Here is a 17,516-nt window from a genome sequence, read left to right on the forward strand (position 1 = left end):
GGCCGCTGCCAGCGCATAGCGCTGCGCGCAGCTCCTGCCAGGAGCGGCCTCGGCCGCCCCCGCGCGGCGCGCTCGCTCCAGCGCAGACCGTCCCCACCGGCATTCCAGGCACTGCCACACACGGCTTCTCCCCACCCTCACACGCACTAGGAAAACGCAAAACCACGCTGCTAGGTGCCTCAAGAGAAAATAGCAAATGCTCTCAAAACGTGTTTAATCACCCACAGCCATTCTTTGCAAGGGCACTAGTAAATCACCAACTTTCCAGCACTTCCCCAAGCTCCCTTTCAAGTCCTCTTTCGTCATCCTATTTTCATTTTCTTACACGAGACTGATCAATGGTGCTGACACAGGGTGAACTGAGATTCGATGCCCCCTGCCCTCACCGAGGCTTATGCTAAAAAAAACCAAAAAAACCATCAACCAAAACAGTATCCAGCTTTCTTGCACTAGGGAATGCACATTTCTCTCTAGCATGACAAAGCTGGAGGTTCCAAACAGAACTCAACAGGCAATCAACAAATATGTCCCCAGTGTCTTACCAAAGCAGCTGCCACGATGTGAAAGAAAACTTTTACAAGCTGATGCAATGGACAGCTCAGCAGAAACTAGAGTCTTGATAATCAAGTCCTCCACGCTGGCCATCAGTGCTGCAAGGAGGGTAGGGGGGGAGGAGGAAAAAGGAAAAAAGTAGATTGTGAAGTAACACATAATATCCAGGAAGGCATGAGAATATGCAAATGCAGATACACCCTTGTGAATCAAAGCACATGAGACCCTATGGATGACAAAGCAATGATGCTTGGAAATCCATGCAAGCCTAAGTAAATAGACATGCATACATATCTTAGCGCAAAAATACTCACAAATGATAATGTGAGAATGATAAATGTGAGTATGTGTCCAGTGCAGGTAAACAAACATGGCAAACACACCAGCACAAGTCAGCTGGAGTCTGACCACTGCCCACTCAGAGTATAGGAAGGATTAAACAAGAGTTAAACAGGAGTGGGTTAGTGAGATAAGCCCTCAAACTACAGAGAATAAGCCATAGCACCAAGATATAAAAATTTTTCTTGTGAACTTTTATGAGATAACTGTTCTGTGACACTGCACCTTCCTCTAAAGCAGCTGTTCCCACACCAAAGTTCATAAATCTTTTCAAAATCTTATGACTGGTAACAGCTCCCAGTCCTGCTGACCTACAGATAACCCATGGCAAGAAAGCACTCTCCAGCTCATGCATGAGCCTGAGAAGAGCTCAGGAACAGGAGTCTAAGCAGACAGAGGAAGCAAAAGGCAAGAAAATATGTGCATTAGACATAGACCTGGATTCTACACTGGACTTGGGATGAGTCATGCGATAGAAAGAACACCGCACTGGTTTTGTTTTCAAGGACAAGCAATAGAGAAGCGAGAGAAAGGAGAAATGAACAAATACTAGAGTCATAGTCTCAGAAGTTAATAAAGATGAAAGGACAGCCTTCCCCACCCCTCAAAGGGAGCACAAGCAAATCCACACAGACATCTGGCAATCACTGCTTCAAAGAGTATCTTCTCGAAACCACTTGACTAGAGAGTTTACTTTAGGTCTACAATTACTATTTCTCATGCTCAGATGATGACATGCAGGGACCTGAACAATTACAGAAAGAGCATGCAAGCAAATTCAGATGTGAACTTCTGTACCAGAAAACAACTAAATGGAACCAACACAGCATGGAAACATCCCAGCACACAAACAACCCAGAGCACAAAAACCCTGCCAGCCTAGACAAGGCAAGCACTTTTCAGCCAGCATTCTGCCTCCCTATGGCCAGAACCAGATGCATCAGAGAAAGGTGCACATCTTGTAATGGACAGTTAAAGAAATCTGCTTGCATGGCTCAGTAGTTTGGTTAATTATTAAGAGTGTATATTTTATACTTGAGGTTGGGGTGAGGTGTGGAGATCTATTAATAACTGCACATTCACAGCTGGCTGAACACATATGGTGCAAGGGATTGGACTGCCATGCACACACATGATGGGAAAAAAGTCTACTGCCATCTGAAAGCCAGATTCAAACCCCTTTCTCCAACATTTAAGTGTTCCTTGACAACATTAGCAATATGGGCCATAGCTGCTATCAGTAATTTTACTGATGCCTCAGTATCACAGGTAAATTATCCTTTAAAGGATATATCTGGATTCTGCTCTGCAGAATCTCCCAGCAGACCTGGCAAAGGTGTGGAAGAGGGAGCTATTTTATATGAAACACAGACTAAATGAAAACACCCAGCAAAAACCTGAGCCATGGAAAGATGACACCACATCCAAGAGTCATTCAAACTGGCACAGTTGTCCAGAGGTTGGTCACTCATCAGACTGAACAGGCCATGGGAGCAGTAGAGGGAGGGAAGCTTTTAGAAGGAATGGAATGACCTTAAGAAACGGGAAATGTAGGTAAAATATTAAGAAACACACCCTGAGAAAGTCTCAGAACACAAGTTGCAAAAAGGAAGGGGTTAGGCCTTATCTCTGGGTATAGGGAATAAATGCACAGCTCTCATGAGTAAGGAATAATGCTTCCCTCCACCCTGCTCTGGTGCTAAATGGGACTCACTGGGGCTCTTCCTTGGCTTCTTAGAATTCACACTACTAAGATGATCAAGATCCAACAAAGAAATAACAGAACAAGATTTTTACTGACCTGCTGTGTCTCTCCCCTCTTGTTTTAAGTACCTCAGCATTGCACTCATGCTCCACTTGTTTCCATAATCCTCTACTTCAGGATCATCACAGCTAAAAATAAATGAAAGAAGAAGATTGACACCACTGGCCTACCTCTATGGATCAGCATTACTCAGGTAAACTGACCCAACCTCTGAAGAATGGGTTCCATTTTCCAGCCAAGTACCTGACATAATCTCCACTCTTCTTGTTGACACTGTAGTTGGTCAGATGCATGAACTGGTTTTTAATGTTCTTGGATGCCTGGTCATACCTCACTGTTGCAAATCTGTAAAGAGGAATAAAAATTCACAGTATTTCTTGAGCAAGTGGCACTCTTGCTAAATACAGCAAGCATGTCACTACAAATCACAGACCACCATACAGACCACTCAACAGAAACATCCAGGGAGAGAATGCATGTAATGAGACTTCATCAAATGCAAAACACAGTTTATCCTCAAAGGACACATCAAGCAAAAAATAATGTCATAGAATGTGAATATAATGCAATAGAATAGTTACAGCTGGAAAGGAACTACAATAGTAATCTAGCCCAACTGCAGTCATTTTCTTACACTACATATAATCCTGACTCAATACATATTTTAGGTCTCAGACTTTGGAGAAAAATCAATTTTTAAAAATTGAGGGCAGAAACCAGAGCACCTGGTAGGTAGAATGACCAGTATGAGCCACTGCTAATCACCACAGCTCATAACAGCAAGCATGCTCCAGTTCAAAAAAAACCCCAAGCAACAACAAAAAACCAACAAGAAAAAAAACACCTTCACTCTGACAATTCTCCTGTACCACAAAAGCTTAAGATGCCAATGTCTCAAAAGAGATAAGGGGAGTAAGAAAGCATAAGGGCAGAGTCAAACACATGCTATCCAAAGAAGTCCCAGCTAGAGGAAAAGTATGTACCAAGCACAGCAAGGTTAGCAGCATAAAGAGGGGAGCAGATATGGGGGAAGCCTCAGTGCAGGAAAAAAGAGACAGGATTCTGGAAAAATGGAAGAGTGAGAGAAAGTTGGATCATCTGGTTATGCAATGAAATAATGTTCAGAAAAGAATGCACCTCCAATTTTTTTCATTAATAGTCATCTCTCTTCATCCTTCCTCAATTATTTCCCATAGCTCAGAAGCTGAATTACACAAAGACAGCTAACACATTACAAAAAAAAAAACCAAAAACAACAAAACAACAACAACAACAAAAAAAAGAAAAAAACCAAACAAACAAACAAAAAAACCACACCAAAAAAACCCACAATGCTTCCTTTAGAAAGAACTGCCAAAAAAGCAAAGACCTTATTTCTCAGTTAAAATTATGCCATTACTGCCCCCACTTGGTAGCCATTTCGAGAAATGCCTGTTGCCATAAGAACTATACCAGCAAATCCACAAAAATGCTTAAACTTATCCTTAAATACACACGTGGAAGAAGGGGGGGAAAAACAAGCCCCCCCCGTGATATAACTGACTTTGAGTGGCAAGGCTAAAAGAGGGAAAAATATTTTTGCACTATGTTTTTCACAGCTTTAACTACATACAAAGTCAGAGCAGCTGGCAACAAAAGCATTTGGAAGTTTGGATCCCCTTTCCACATATTTCCACAGCTTAAAGTATTTGAATTTCTTTTCAGTTTAACTGTAAGTTTCCTGGATTTGGCACTTCTGTTTTGAAAACAGTGACAAAATCCCTGTCATATATTTGGTTCTTATTTATGATTTCATCATCTCCATCTTAACAATCATTTACTGGCAGCATACTAGAAGTATTTGTTGAAATATACTTTCATAGGAGATCATAGGAGATACTGAGCACAATCAGAGAGCCATTTCAAGTCTCCCTTGGTACTAACAAGCAGAAGGCAATCAGGTTCACCATGATTTTCAGCTTATGCTTTTAATTTTTCATCCTCAAAAGAATAGGAACCCCTGGCAGACACAGACAATACTCTAAACAAAAGTATTTCTGTACCTTCAAATGCTTGCATTAACTTCCTTTTACAGAGACCATCCTTAATTATTAGGTGGTCTGAGCTCCATGCTCAGAATTTCACATTTCCATGGGGACTATCTATTCAGAAGATATTTCACTGTGTTCCATAACTGTAGTAGCTAAGCTCTTTCACTAGGATGCTATCACCTTGAAGGACATCATGGGCAACTTCAGCAATGCGCCAAAAACCTCCAAAACATTAAATTACTCATCTCTAATATCTAAGAAGACCAAGCTTTAAACAACATAATCCAATGCTTAATACATTCACCCAGAGCTGGTTTGACCAGCTTCATGCTAAATGCAAGTCTGCAAATGGAAAATCCAAGCTATTTCTAGAGCTTCTATCAATAGCTTCTGGATGCCAGAGTAGTAACAGATCAGAACAACAGTGCAAGCAAATAGCCCACACTCCTTACACTTTAATGTTTTGCACTCAAGATGGAAGAGTGTTACTACCTCTGAAATACCAGTCACAATTACCTTCAGTACTCTACAGTTCTACACCTTTTCAGAGTCCACTTCACTGTATGTTTCTGCCCCTGTAGTAACTATGCTGCTCATCCATCACACTTGTTCTCTCCAGGAAGAAGAAAAGACTTGCAGGCTACAGATTGTCTTGCTTCAGCAGAAATTTAGTGTTATTTTAGAGAAACCAAGGTCATAGGAAAAGGCCTTACAGTAATAGTGAAAAATAGAAAAACAGTGCTTGTAAAATTTTTCTAGGTGTTAACCTGAAATTAGAATAAACTCCTGAGGAATCTTACAATCTTTTAGAAGATGACTTAATTTAAGGGCAACCTTCTTTCCCAATTTCATTCTGGGGCACTACTGAGAATAGAAAATACGTTACTTAAAAAATAAGGGCCAAGATCCTAAAAAGCAATTCAAAAACTATATGCTAAGCAGGGACAGAAAATAAAGGGCAAGCCTTGTGTTTTCCTAGTAACAGAATTTACCACAAGCATATGCTACAATATTCTGCATGAACTATTTTTCTAAACACTAAAGGCTTCGTGCCCAGGTGTCTCATATTGCTATAATCCAGCCAAAGAGTGATGAAGGCACAAGTACATGAGTCCAGATCCCCATCTGCCAGGACAGGACTGTTTCTGAGCCAAAGCATTACTCGTGGATGCTGCTATGTGGGAGCCTGCAATCAGACAGGAACCCAAGAGTACTCCTAAACCAGAGGCTGGACTGTCCACACGTGGAGGCCCACCTTCAGCCAAAAAAAAGAGTATTTTATCAAGGGAAACTCATCTAAACTATCTTGTGCTTACTAATACCATCTCTTTTTACTCTGCTTCAAGCAACTGTCATTTTCCCCCACACTGTGGTCTGTTCCTGTCCAAGTTCTGGACTACTCCATAGGCCTTGCAACACAGAGACCCAACATACTTAACAGGCATTGCTGATAAAGTATGTGTGGACTGAGTGGTTCAACAATTAGATTCACACCGCTTTTAATTCTTACATAGAATTTTGCTGTAGGACTTGTCAAGTGAAAAAAAACCTAGGAAAAGGTAAAATTTTCCACTATTAGTCAGACAGGAAGGTTTTCTGCCACTTCAGTGCAATCTTCTGTCCCCACTTCATCTAAACCAGCAGTAGTTCTTATTGTTAACAATGTGAAATATTATGCAGGTAGCCAAGAAAGGAATGAGTGTCTGCTCTGTATCCACCACCAGAAGAATATCAACTCTGTTTTGGCCTGAATACAGATTTGCTTTCTCTGTAACACAAGTTCTAACCACCAGCTTTCAAAGTTGGATGACTGAACCTTATTTCACCTGCCAATGTACTTGGAGAGGGTGCAGAAGAAGATGCAAGAGAAAAGGTCCTCTCTGCCAGCATTAACCTGGTTAATTTCTGAGATATGTATTACACAGAGGTAACACAGTTCACAGCAGCAAGAATACAGGAAGCACCTTCCCATGTCCTGATGTTATGTGTTGCTTGCATTCACTGTTGAAAATGAACTCCAAGTGATACTAAAGATACTCGCTTTCATTAATTTGTTTACCTGGCCATACCACAGTCCCATCCTCCCAAAGATCCTCCCCTTCTAATGAATCTTGTCATTTTAATGTCTGAGGAAAGGGTTAAGAAAATTAAGGATACATTCTAACATGGTCTACAAGAGATTAGATTCCAAAAGCCTCTAAGCAGAAATATTACAGGAGAGTTTCTAACCCAAAACTACAGCTGGAAAGAGGAAATGTTAAACTGAGGTTGACTGTGCATTGTTCAGTTTCCACACAAACTGCTGCCTGTAATACAGCCTCCCTACAGGCAGAAGTAGCTGCAATCATATTGGGAACAGCCCTGGCAGCCTCCCTCCCTTTCACTGCAGCTTCTCTTTCCCCAGCAGGACAGAGGAGATGCCCTTCATTTCTGAATTCAAAGCTTAGAACAGAGAAGCGATGCTCATACATTCCTCATACTGTTCTGATACATCTGCTCATGTCTCAGCTGGTAACAGCCAAGTGACACAGGTGTATTGCAGCTTGGATGAAGGCATCAACCCATTCTCTTACCAGCAACTATACACTGCTACACAGCTCACCTTCCCCAACAGCACATTTCCCTTCCCTCTGGCTGTACTTTGTCTTGGATCAGAGAGGAAGAAAGAACAATCACAAGTAAGCAGAAGGGTAGCAATAGCAGCAGCAGGCAGCACAAAAAGAAAATTAAGGGAAAAATCCTCACTAATTCCTTAAGACTCCAGAACGACTCTCAACCTCCAGACTAATAATATGACATCTAGAGACATCCCAGCTCTCTGCCTCCCTGCCATGCTTCAGGTTCACCTTTGGTATTCAGACACAGAGATTCCAGTCTTCCTTCCATTTCTTGTAAGAGTTCATTAAAAGCCTAATAACAACACTTAAGCTCTACCTGAAATAGGTGACCTTCTCTACAAGTGCCATGCAAGCTTTTTCCCTGCTCACCTAGCAGTCTACAAAACATGTCAGAGCTCACACTGAAAAGTCCCCAAATCCATCACACCAAACTTTGGCCCCTAACCCACATCCCTACACTGCCTTAACCTAAGTAAATACCCTCTTACTGTCACAATTTTAGGCAGGACATTACCCAAGGGATTGTACAATGCTCTTTGTCTTATCTCCAGCATTACCTCAGGAAATGAATTAACCACAAGGTAAAGTTTGCAAGTCATTTCAGAAACATGTAAACTGGATCATTAAATATTTACAGAAGATGTTACATGGTTTTGCATGAAACTTGACAGCTCTGGAATGCTTATTTGAGGATCTAGTCAGGGCCTGAGAAAAGGAGAAGGGAAAAGACTCGAGTGGGAAGAAGGAAAGAATAGTTAATCCCTCTTCTCTCAAATGAGTTCCACAAAAAAGCACACATTATGATAGACTTTTCCATGACTGCACAGAGAGTTCCTGCATGAATGTCCTGGAAATAATCAGTGTAGTGCTTTTACAAGCATGCTCCTCACGTTTTATGCTTGGAGTCACTTTCCCAGTCCCTCACTCCTCCCCATGCATTAGACTTTAGCCTCCCTGTTAGTCTATTAGCTGCCACTTTGTTTAGGGAACATAGTTCCTTACAGTACGGGACAGAAAACAGAAGTCTAAAAACCATCACAATCCCCCTACCTCCAACATTAATATGTTTCACAGCATTTACCTGATATGTCAGGTAGCAATCGAGTATGAACAGGAGGTAAAGCTTGTAAGAGAGTTACTAAACATAGAAAGGAGTTTTGGTGACACCTCTATGATGGCAGTTTCTCTAATCAAAGCTGAATAAAATTACTCCAACAGTTCTATGTTAAAGAACAAGATCCAGGAGCAGTGTTATCAGATGTCTGCAGGAACAGGGAGGAAAATGAAGACTTTTTAAATCTTTTCACAACAAATTTGCATGTTTTCAATTTATGCATTGACATTAACAGGATTTCAAACCTTCAGAGCATAAGAAAACACCATGAGGATAACAAAGCACTGGCACAGGCCTCCCAGGGAGGTTGTGGAGTCTCCCTCCTTGGGGATACTCAAAAGCCATCTAGACATGGTCCTGGGAAACGAGACCTAGATGGCCTCACTTGAGCAGGGAGTTGGACCAGATCCCTTCAACCTCAGCTACTCTTTGATTTGGTGACTTCTCATGTTCTCTTTCTCACATTCTCTGGTTTCTCATTGTTCAAACTGTCAGCAGCATTAACAACTGAGCTGACCACATTTAACAACTGCTTAATAGCCCATCTGTTAAGCACAACAGCAGGGTCATATAGTTATACACCTCAGTGAATCAGTAGCTATTCACCTCGGTGATCTGAATCTCATTATTTTATCTAAAAAGTAAGGAAGCAACATAAAGCTGTTTGGCTTGATAGTCTATCCACTGGTCTGAAGCCCAGCAGGTACATCTAGTGAATTACACTGCTCCACAGCTTCTGCACGGGGCAACGTCTGCTGAAGTGGCTGCAGCCCGACCCCAGGTGTCCATGCAGAAACAAATGAGCTGCACTCCCTCAGCAGCAGAGGCTGCTGGGCAGGGGTTACTGCGAGAGAGATGGGGCTGCTGCAGCTGGCTCAGCCAGCTCTGGCCTAAGCACAGCCTGTGAGCTAATGTGAATTCCTTGGCTCAGAGCAAATACCTGAATTCTTTGGAAACCACAGGAATCCAGCACAGAAATAGTGAATATCCCAGAGGAGCTAGTGTCAGTTAGGCTACTGAAGGAAGGGTGGCACAAGGCTGAGTGGTGTGAGCTCAGGCAGCAGCATGGTAGCTAGTGGCAGGTGCTGCAAAGCCCAGCATTCTAACCCCAGAGCAAACCCTTGTGTCCCACTGGAAAGTCCCCCCAAGCTGCTGCTGCTCCTTCGGCCTTTTGCAAGAATGTTTAGGTTTCAGATCAGTTTTGATTCTTTTTCTCTAATCTATTTTTCAAATTCAGTGTAAAACTGAATGGTGAGTTCCTGATGGTCTAAGACCCTTCCAGCTATTCAAGCTCAGAAATAGGGCTGTTTAAACATGGTTTAGGAGAAAAAGCAGTCTATTGAGAGGTCTCCCCAAAACAAGGAGCCATTTCACTATGACTTCCCCACACTATGTGTCCAGCCCTCATCATGCCTGGAGGTACCAAGCAGGAAAGGTTCACCAGGCTCCTTTCTGTCACACAGAAGGAGGGGAAGTTGGACAGGAGAGAGAAGCAGCACAAGCTATTCCTGGCCCTATGCTCTCTTCAGCTGTACTTCAGGCACAAGTTGGGCTTGTTATTCCCCACTAACATGACTGCCCCTCCAAAAACCAGCATAATGCACCAATTCAGCAGTTGGCTCTAAGTGAAGCCTTGGGATTCCCACATAACTGGGCTTGGGGAGTCACCTTCAAAAGTTTGTTACTAAACTACAGTCTTAATGATAATGTACCTCTTATTCAAACTAAGATATAAAAGGTATGTCAATAAATATATTACACTGCCTGTTTTGGAAATCTCAGATAAATAAAACTACCAAGATTTTTAATGTATGATCAGATGACAGGGTTATACCCTCAGGCAAACCTGGAGAAGCTTGCCATGACCATCTCATTTTCCATACCTATACCTTCAATGCAAAGGTCCCAGCTACAATCCTCCAGGCTGTGATCACAGACAACCAATCTAGATTATAATTGTCTTTTCCAGTACAAAGTTACTAAATAGCTGCCAATTTAACAGATGTATGGCAGCACACTGTGTCTACTTTTTTTTAATATGTACTAGAAAAGTGTTCAACACACTTTTCAATCCAACAGGAGGATCTTAAGTCACCCAGTGCTGCTTTATGTCTTATGCACAGCTTCAGTCTTGTTCAAGCCTCAAGTAAGAGAAGAAAATCCCAACCCCACTCTACTCCCTCCAAACAGACCACTGCATATCTCAAAATTAATCTATTAGCAGCATTTCTTCTAAAGGTCCACCAGGCACAAAATATGCAAGGAGTTTTGACAGAGTTTGAGGAAGGCATGACTAGAAAAGCTGTATTGTAACAAAAGATAAAAACACAGCATGTTCACTGATACTACTCTTGAAAACTCCCCAGAAATCTGATAGTTGACTCTCTTCTCTTGAGGCTCTGTCCCCTTATACAGCCTATTCCATATGAGTGGGGTGGAAATGGCTAGAAAAGGAGCCTACTCAACATCAGTGCTTCCTACATTCTACTCAGTATTCTTTTAGAGGATAAACAGAAAAAAAAATCTAAACAAAAAAAAAAAAATAAATAAAACAAAACGCCACACCAAAAAAAAACCCACAAAAAAGCCACAAAAAACCCCAAAAAACACCCCCCAAAAAAACCCCAAAAAAAAGCCCCAAAAAACCCCCCCAACCCTCCCCCAAAAAAAAACAAAACAAAAAACAAACCCAAAAAAAACCCCAAAAAAACCCGCCAAACCCCCCCCCCAAAAACCAACCAAAAACACACAAAAAAAAAAACCCCAACACAAACATTTTGAAGGCATTATCTTCCTGAAAAACTGCATTTAAAAAAATTTTAATAAAAAGGAGAGAGAGAGAACTTTGGCATGAACAAACCAAATAGTTATTTCGTACTTCCAGCACAACATCTGAAGGCTTTGTTACCCACATCTGGGTACATACCCTTCCTATCTCCTTCAGATGAAAACTGGGAAGTGAAATAGAAGGTACAAAAATGTTGGATCCACAATCTCTTCCTTCTCCTCAGCTCTGAAGCCTCAAATTCCACTCTAGATCATGTCATGACAAGTCTAGCCGTGCCAGAAGAAACAAGGCCTAAGGAAATATCTATTCAAACATCACAAATGTTTGTTATACCAAGTCTGTTCCTTATAAAGATCATTACATCTTATGGTTTCCTCATAGCACTCCTTTTCTGGTAGGGGCCACCAAGTTTACCAAAGCAGTCGGTTTCCTCTTGGAATATGCAAAGCATAACACTAGAGAGGAACATGACCTTTCAGACAGACTAAGAAAATGGAAACAAAAAATTAGAACACCAAGCTAGGTCATCCCTATGACACTTCAGAGACTATCTGCCTTCAGAAAGCAAATTCAAAACATGGAAGTCACCACAGTACACCACAAGCACTAGCTGAGGTTCCAAAACCAGATTGCTTTGTTCTGTTGGTATTTTTCACCTTGGATTGCTTCCATACCACCTTTGATTCCAGGCACTGACATTACCTCCCAGTTCTCTGCTAGAAATTGTTTCCACCCTTAAGCAGCATGGGTTTTTTTATTCCTTAAGCAAAGTATTAAAAGCAGCTTCTACTCCCCAAGGTTAAAACATTTCCCTCTCCCTGCAGAGCTAAACTTCTGTCCCAGCTTTAAACCAAAGCCTTACGCTATGTGAGGCAATAGAATGGTCTCACCCAGCACATAACTCCCACTAAAATGAATGGCAAAACAGCTAAATAGGAAGCCATAATTCACTAACTCCGGGTTCTTTACCTCTCACCAACTGAATCTGCAAATGCAGAGTATGGGGAAAACACAAATCGCTGCTACTGAAGACCACTAGTGCCATCTGGAGGCCACCCAGAACAGCCCACCTAAAGCTTTACCAGCCTCTGCTCACTTTAAGCCCTTTCCTCCGAAGAGGGCTTGCCAGCACCTGCAGCATGAACATAGCAGCTGTACAGCCACAGTAGATGGGGAAAGCTGAAGGATAATTAAAGATACTGTCTTCAATAAACGCACAGCTATCATGTGAAAACATTCAACTACAAGTGTTTAGCCATAGCTGACACATCAGCTGAAACTGCTCAGTGGGCTGTTGACGTTTAGTAACAGAACCAGAGCTACTCTCCATAGCTCAGAAACTCCTTTGTTACAAGATCAGAAGAACCACCTTTGAGATATTAATGATGCTGCAAATCCTATTTTTGAAGGCCTGCTATGTACTGCCCATTCTGAGAACATGCTGGAATTCTATGCTATCTTGTTTCCCCCTTCACTTTCCAAAAACATGCAATTACTAGTAGCTAAGAATTTAGCTGCCAGTTCCCAAGAGAAAAGTCTTGCATGACTGGCATGTTTAAGGCTCCCTTTCTAAAGTGAAAATAGTTGTTAAGCTTTCCACTCACAAAGATAAGCTACCTCTTTCTGCCTCCTTTTAGGGAAAAAATGCATTCACATTACCTTTGCAGACAGAGCCCCATCATAACACACCTGAAGGGTGTTCATCAATTTAGTGGATACTTCTTGTGGGATCATTATTTATGTATTCTTTGGGATTCATTATCTTCTTGAGACAAAGAATTTGAATTCAGTATCTACCCAAGTCAGAGCCAGGTCAGGCATGAATCCTAGAGATATTCTGAATACATCAGATGTGCTTGTAAGAATGAAACAGCATTACTTAAAACTGTTCCTAAAGACAGTTGTGTGGTGCTCTTTTCTCAAACATCAGTAGAGTTAAAAGTCTGATCTGCTGGGAATTCAGAGGGGTGATTGCTTCAAATCCATTAGTTACTACAGACAAATATTTTCCTAAACCTCTGGGACAAAGAAAAACAGGTAGTTTTGGTAGAATCCCTAACAATATTGATTCTAGGCGTCTTTCATGACTTACATGCAAAGGAAAATTGTTATTGTGCAGGGTAAGAACAGTGAACTAGCCTAAAACCACTACACAGATACTGCAGAAAATATAAATGCTGACCTAAAATTTAGAACAGTCATTGAAATGAATGACACTCAGCTCATTCATTAACAGGTCTGCAACTATTTTTTTTTTAGGACAAATTTGAGAAAGCTTAGATTCTCTTCCCCTCAGAGAATGGAGAAGAGGCACTATGGTATCAACAACTCCAAGTTTCAAGGAGAACTCAGCCTTGAGAATGAACACGCCAGTGACAATCTGTTTGGCCATTTAACCCTTGAGAATTGAAAGCTTGCTTTATCAATTATCTATAAAAACAATAAAATCCCTCACTCAAGATCCTATAATCTATATAAGGAAACCTGATGGGACACAGCACAATGAAGTATCATCTACTTAAACTCTGCAGAATTCCCTAACTGGCACTTTCCTCGTTTTACTATTGTTTCAGGAGTAGAGAGGCAAGCCAAGAAATGTCTGGATCACCAAGTGCAGGTACACCAAAACACAAAGACTTCTCCCATACCTGGCCAATCCTTCCTCGTAGAGATAGACGACAAGGGGATCATAGGATGTAACCAGAACATAGAGACGCACATCAAACTTGAAATCTGAAATAGAGTTGTCAAGAGTCGGTTATTGCAAATATCTTTCAGACACCATAACTAGTCGAGAAATTTTAACAGACTCTCACAGCAATAAACCATTATCTGCTGCTGACATAGGTGCCTGAACCTATCCCAGTTGTAAAGCTTCCAGGTTTTAATGAATTCTCTAGCTACATTTGTCTGATGCCAGACCACTCAATTATTCAACTAAACTCCTCCAGAGGTTGCAGAGATCCTCAGATGCAGGGCTGGGGGAAAGGAGAAAAGCAATTACTAAGTACACTCACCATCTATGAGCAAGGGATTGCTGATGTAACGAGACACCAAGATGTTGTCCTCCACTACAATTTGGTTTGGCTGTAAAAGAACAGAGAATTTAAGAGTGAAAAAACAGCAGATTAAAGGAATAAGAAGAAATTAGATCAAATCCACCATTTTTTCCTTCCTTTCCCTCCTAAAAGAGGTTGGTACAGCCATGCTATACCAAAAACTATGTCTGGGGAAGGAAGAAATAAAACCAAAATAAAAGAACATAACTGTCACAGCACATGCTGCAGTCAAGACAGCCACCATACACAGAGTATCACCATACAATATCAGAAGGCTTCAACGCATCCAGAGTAACACCATACCACATCAGAAGGCTTCAGGCATCTGCCCTTCTTGTTCTTTAGCCCAACTTTTTATACCCCTGCTGTTCATGCATTGCACCTGTGTGCCCTCTGTTCCCTTTGGTGGTTGGTCAGTGCCCCTGGGCACTCCATGGCTCATTGCTGTCAATGCTGCTCACCTGCTTCTCACAGCTGTGGCCAAGCCTCATCCCCACTCCCAATTACCACAAACTGTGTACCTACACAGAACTCTCCAGTCACAACATATTTAAGGTAATTAGATCCTAAAGAGAATTATTACATTGCCAAAAAAACTGCTCATGAATTTTCCAGTAAAATACTCAGAGTAGCATGTAGATTTAACAGCTACATGGCTATGATGTAAAATAGGCAGAGAAAAAAATTCCAAAATCTAAGGAGTAATTGTTACTCTGTTTGCTTCTCAAAGGTTTGACCAAGCACATGGAGAAGGGGTTTAGAAGACCCAGGATGGAGTATGTAACTACAGATGGTGAGGAAACCGCAAGTGAAGAAAACAACTCCACTTGTGATCTTTTTAACTACATCCTGGGCTGGTATCCAACCTTTTTACCTACCTCCTACTGAGTCTCAGTTCACAGCAGGAGCTCCTGTACCCAAAAGAAGCTACACTTGTAGGTAAGAACAGAAAGCTCAAACTACAACAAGTACATATCACAAAGTTATGGGATCTGTTGAAAAAGCTTTTACTTTTTGCTGTATACAAGGCTCTCTTGTAACCAGTTTCTTGCACAACACCTTCTTGCCTTCAGTTTGCAAAAGAGGCAAGAGAATCACAGGATTCTGCCTTTATTCAATTTTGTATCTAATTTAGCCACAACACCAGCATGATGAGCAGAAAACCTAAGTATATAAAATGCTTATATAGAACATGAGAGAACAAGCTCAACTTTCCTCCGAATCACAAAAAAGTGACACGCTGTTCTACATGGATCCAGGAAAAGCAAAGGTTTGTTATTTGTTTGAAGGGGTTATTGCTGTTTTCAAAAACTTTTGTGATGAAATTCTAAAAGAAACTCTTTTAATGGCATCACACTGAAGGAAACTGGCCTGTGGGCCAAACTAGCTGCAGTGTTTCTCAAACAGAAATACACAACGGGATATTGGTCCCAGAAGGGTATTTTCCCCAGGTCATGGCCAACTGCCATGTGAGCCTGAGCTCATTCCTCCCTTTCAGGCAAAGAAAAAACTGAGTGCAGCTCTGGAAATACTTACCTCATACACTTGGCGAATTGCTCCCTTATTTTATGGGAAATGATCCAAGTAGAGAACAGATGAGGCAGCATGACCCCTTCAGTGCAGGGAAGGCTAAAGGGGTTTGAATGAGTGAAAACAAAATGACTCAATAGTCATTTTGCTGTTGAGCATATTTATTGGAACCCCATCATGTGTTTGGCTCCAGTTCAGATGTATTTGTTACCTATGACAACCTAACTCCCTGCAAAGCTCACAAACAGCAAAAGGCACTACAACCTGCACATTGATTTCAAAGAACTACCCCCATTACACCTCAGGAAGGACACACTGGCCTTAAGATAACACAGCTTTAAGACTGATACGCTTCCCGCTGTATCAAGGCTCATTTAAACTGGTCTTTTCCACGGGTAAGTGTGAGACAAAGGGTCTCTCTGAGGACTGTTTAGGTCACACAGGGAAACAACTAAGGAGAGTTCTGGAAATCTCCAGAAGATCAGCCTACTGTCAGCCACAAAGACAGCATGAAGCAGCACAGCTTCCCAAACTGTCTCAAGGAGTATAAACTTGCTTCTAATAAACTAAGACTTGCAGGTAGATTGCAAGATGAGCACAGCATACAAAGAGACAGACTGCTTTTGGTTACACAGCACAGGCCCAGGCAGGCCTTCCAAGCTGCTCAGGCCTGTTGAATTGCTCACCAATATATGGCTGAAATTGAGAGTAAGGCCAGTGTCCAGTTAGATGCCTCCATGCCTCTTGCCTGGAAGCCAACATGGTTTTGAAGACACTGTTACTGAAGAGCAGTCCTTTTAGTGAACACTTACATTATTTATCAGGTAGACACCTCGACCTCTGGAAGAGGCCACAGGCTTCACTATCCACGGGCCTCTGTCCTTAGAATAGGTATCTGGTTAAAAGAAAACAGCACAAGTCTTCAACATTTTCCATTTTGCTTATTAACAGCGGAGCAAGAATCAAGAATGTTGCCTATGGTAAACGCTTTAGACAACTCCACAGGGAGATCAAAGTCTACTTTTCCAATGTGCTATTTCACCCCTTTGGAACCACTGCAATTATTACAGCCCTTCCCTAAAGCCCCCCACGGTGCTCTGATAGATTCATTCTTCTGCCCTATGCCTCCTTTTGGCACTTCTCACTTCAGTACTCCCAGGCATTACACAGTGATATTGTGAAGCTGATCATCAACAACACTGTGCACATAAAAACTCCATTTTGGAACCTTACCCCACATCAGTTTTTTGGAAACTTACACAAGCACGGAATAAACAGAACAGTAGAAATTACATAAAGAAATCATGTGGACCTTTTCTACTGTCTTCCCAGCTTCCTCTTATTTTGTTACCTTAACCATGATCAAAAGGCTAGGATATCAAAAATAATTCCCTTCCCCCCACATCCCATTATTTTGTTTTACATCTGGGCATCCTCATCCATTCACTTACTGCAGAACTCCTGGTACTCTGTTGGGAGGATAAAGGTCTGAGGTAAGATATGGAATGTCTTGAACCCATGGGCGAGCTGCATTCGGCAGACATTCTTGTATAGTCTGTCCTTTCGTGTCAGTTCATACGACCTGGAGTCCCAAAACAAGGTAGATAGACTGTATCTATTTATTCCCCAACATGACAGCAACCCTTTGTCCTAGTTACTGAAGTATCTGTAGCTCTGTTAGATGGCTAAGCCCTAACCTGTCAGATGTCTAAACCCTAACT

General features: G+C 41.7%; 1 protein-coding gene across 1 annotated transcript in view; it reads right to left on the reverse strand.

Moving 5' to 3' along the window:
• TTLL5 (tubulin tyrosine ligase like 5) overlaps nucleotides 1-17,516 on the reverse strand; it is a 122,479-nt gene that overhangs the window by 97,236 nt on the left and 7,727 nt on the right. Inside the window, exons 6-12 of the mRNA XM_084207248.1 lie at nucleotides 17,247-17,377; nucleotides 16,608-16,690; nucleotides 14,224-14,293; nucleotides 13,855-13,939; nucleotides 2,900-3,001; nucleotides 2,693-2,784; nucleotides 543-650 (exon numbers count right to left, since the gene is read on the reverse strand). Coding sequence (XP_084063374.1) covers nucleotides 543-650; nucleotides 2,693-2,784; nucleotides 2,900-3,001; nucleotides 13,855-13,939; nucleotides 14,224-14,293; nucleotides 16,608-16,690; nucleotides 17,247-17,377 — 671 coding nt within the window. The remainder of the gene's footprint in view (nucleotides 1-542; nucleotides 651-2,692; nucleotides 2,785-2,899; nucleotides 3,002-13,854; nucleotides 13,940-14,223; nucleotides 14,294-16,607; nucleotides 16,691-17,246; nucleotides 17,378-17,516) is intronic.

The sequence above is a fragment of the Fringilla coelebs genome (genome assembly GCF_963513975.1).
Source record: "Fringilla coelebs genome assembly, chromosome: 6".
NCBI lineage: Eukaryota > Metazoa > Chordata > Aves > Passeriformes > Fringillidae > Fringilla > Fringilla coelebs.